Source organism: Solanum lycopersicum, chromosome 4, assembly GCF_036512215.1.
Source record: "Solanum lycopersicum chromosome 4, SLM_r2.1".
NCBI classification, from domain to species: domain Eukaryota; kingdom Viridiplantae; phylum Streptophyta; class Magnoliopsida; order Solanales; family Solanaceae; genus Solanum; species Solanum lycopersicum.
Genome location: NC_090803.1, coordinates 49,371,262 through 49,373,225, shown reverse-complemented (window position 1 = coordinate 49,373,225; position 1,964 = coordinate 49,371,262). Strand labels below are relative to the sequence as shown.

At 37.8% G+C, this 1,964-nt stretch overlaps 1 protein-coding gene across 1 annotated transcript; it reads left to right on the top strand.

Annotated features, from left to right (window-relative positions):
• The first annotated feature begins 434 nt into the window (after positions 1-434).
• Positions 435-1,306, top strand: LOC138348147 (uncharacterized). Its single transcript, XM_069296757.1, has 2 exons — positions 435-830; positions 914-1,306. The coding sequence occupies exons 1-2, from the start codon at positions 435-437 to the stop codon at positions 1,304-1,306; spliced, it is 789 nt and encodes a 262-aa protein (XP_069152858.1).
• The last annotated feature ends 658 nt before the right edge of the window (positions 1,307-1,964 follow it).

Below are 1,964 nucleotides of genomic sequence, written 5' to 3'. Positions count from 1 at the left end.
CTTGTTATTCTTACCGTGCGTGGATATGATCTGCTTTCTAAATCAACGTCGTGCTTCAGCTAGGTTCCATTATTTGTTCGGATGAGCACATTTGAGTTTCTAGGGTCACAAGTTAGTGAGAATACCAAAAAATTTATTGATGAGGTCAAGAAGATCTTTGGGGTTATGCAAGTAATAGGGAATGATACAGTAGAGTTAGTGTCCTACCAGCTCAAGGATGTAGCTCATATTTGGTTCACCTAATGGAAGGAAAAAAGGGGTGAGAACGTAACTCCTGTGACTTGAGAGTGTTTTACCAGAGTTTTTCTGGATTGATTCTTTTTAAGAGAGTTGATGGAGGCAAAAACTCTGGAGTTCATAAATTTGAGACAAGGTTCTTTGTCAGTCCAAGAGTATGGACGTACGTTCACCATCTGTCTAGGTATGCTCTACATATGGTTGTCGATCCCAAGGAAAACATGATTAAGTTCCTACTTGGAGTATCTTGCTTTGTGAAAACAGAGTGCACAAATGCTATGTTAGAGGACATGAATATCTCCTGGCACATGACTAATGCTTACCAGGTTGAGGGAGATAATCCTAGAGAACTAGCAAAGGACAACAAGAAGACTAGAATAGGAAACTATGAGTACTCTCGTAGAAATCAGGTAGTTGAAATCACTCGCAGTTTTAGCAAAGCTCTTCAACTCCAACACCTTCATCATTTAATGATCCACCCCCCTAGGTTTCAACGAGATCAGAAAGTTAGGGCATTATGTTTTAAGACTCAGAAGAGTGTTTCATTTGCTAGAACTACCAACCTTATTCAACGTGTGGTAATAACCATCCAGGTGAGTGTCTTTCAAGAGAGGATGGATGTTTTGGGTGTGGTCAGATAGGTCATAGGTTCAGGGATTGACCTTCTTCTAAATAGGCACAAGGAGGTAGCAATAGTATGGCTCAGTCTACAACTTCAGCAGCATCACTAGGGCACCCAAACCAGTATGGTACTTCATCTAGTAAAAGTGACTGTCAATGCCAGAAAAGGTTGTATGCTCTCCAGGCTCACCGGGAACAGGAAGGTTCCCTTGATGTGGTCACTGCTACATTACGTTTCTTTCACGTAGATGTTTATGCTTTTTACATGCAGGGGCTAAGGATTTCTTTTGTAACTTCGTATATAGAAGTAAACTTTGGTGTCAGTCTAGAAACTCTCTCAAAAACCTTCTCAATTTCACTCAAGTCGGTGACCCAGTTATATCTACACAGGTATACAAAAGTTCCCCTGGCACAATCTCTAAAAAAGTCACCTCAGTATATCTTGTAAAGTTAGAAATAGTAGACTTTCATATCATTCTACGCATGGATTGGTTATATTTTTTTATACCTCATCTATTATAGAACTAGGATCATTTGTTTTTAATTTACATACGAGCCAATCATCGAATAGAAGGGTAGTAGCGTAATGCCTATGGAATGGATTTTCTCTTACCTTAAGGCTAGAAAGATGACCTTTAAAGGTATCTTTATAGATCTTGTTCGGGTCAAGGAGTCAATCTCTGAAACCCCAATTCTTAAGTCATCTCTAGTAGTAAATGAGTTCCGGAAATATTTTTAGAAGATCTTCTTGGATTTCCTTTCAAAAGGGAAATCGATACAAATATTCGGTCTAATTTCATTCCTCCTTACAGAATGTCTCCAAACTAGCTTATATTGTCGTTGTCTGCTTTTTATAAGTGTTGTAATATTACTTTAGTTGGTTGATCAATTTAGAATTAGCATTATTTTCCTTCATATCTCTATATAATTTCTATTTGAACTCGGGGTAACTATGATGCCAACTTTGTATCCTTATTTTGGGACTCATACTGCAGTTCTATATCTTTTTGTGACGCAACAAAATATACGCTCGTTGAATCATGATTCTTTTGTTGCCTTTGTTTATTAGATAGTAGTGAGATCTTAAGGTCTGGATACTAATTAAT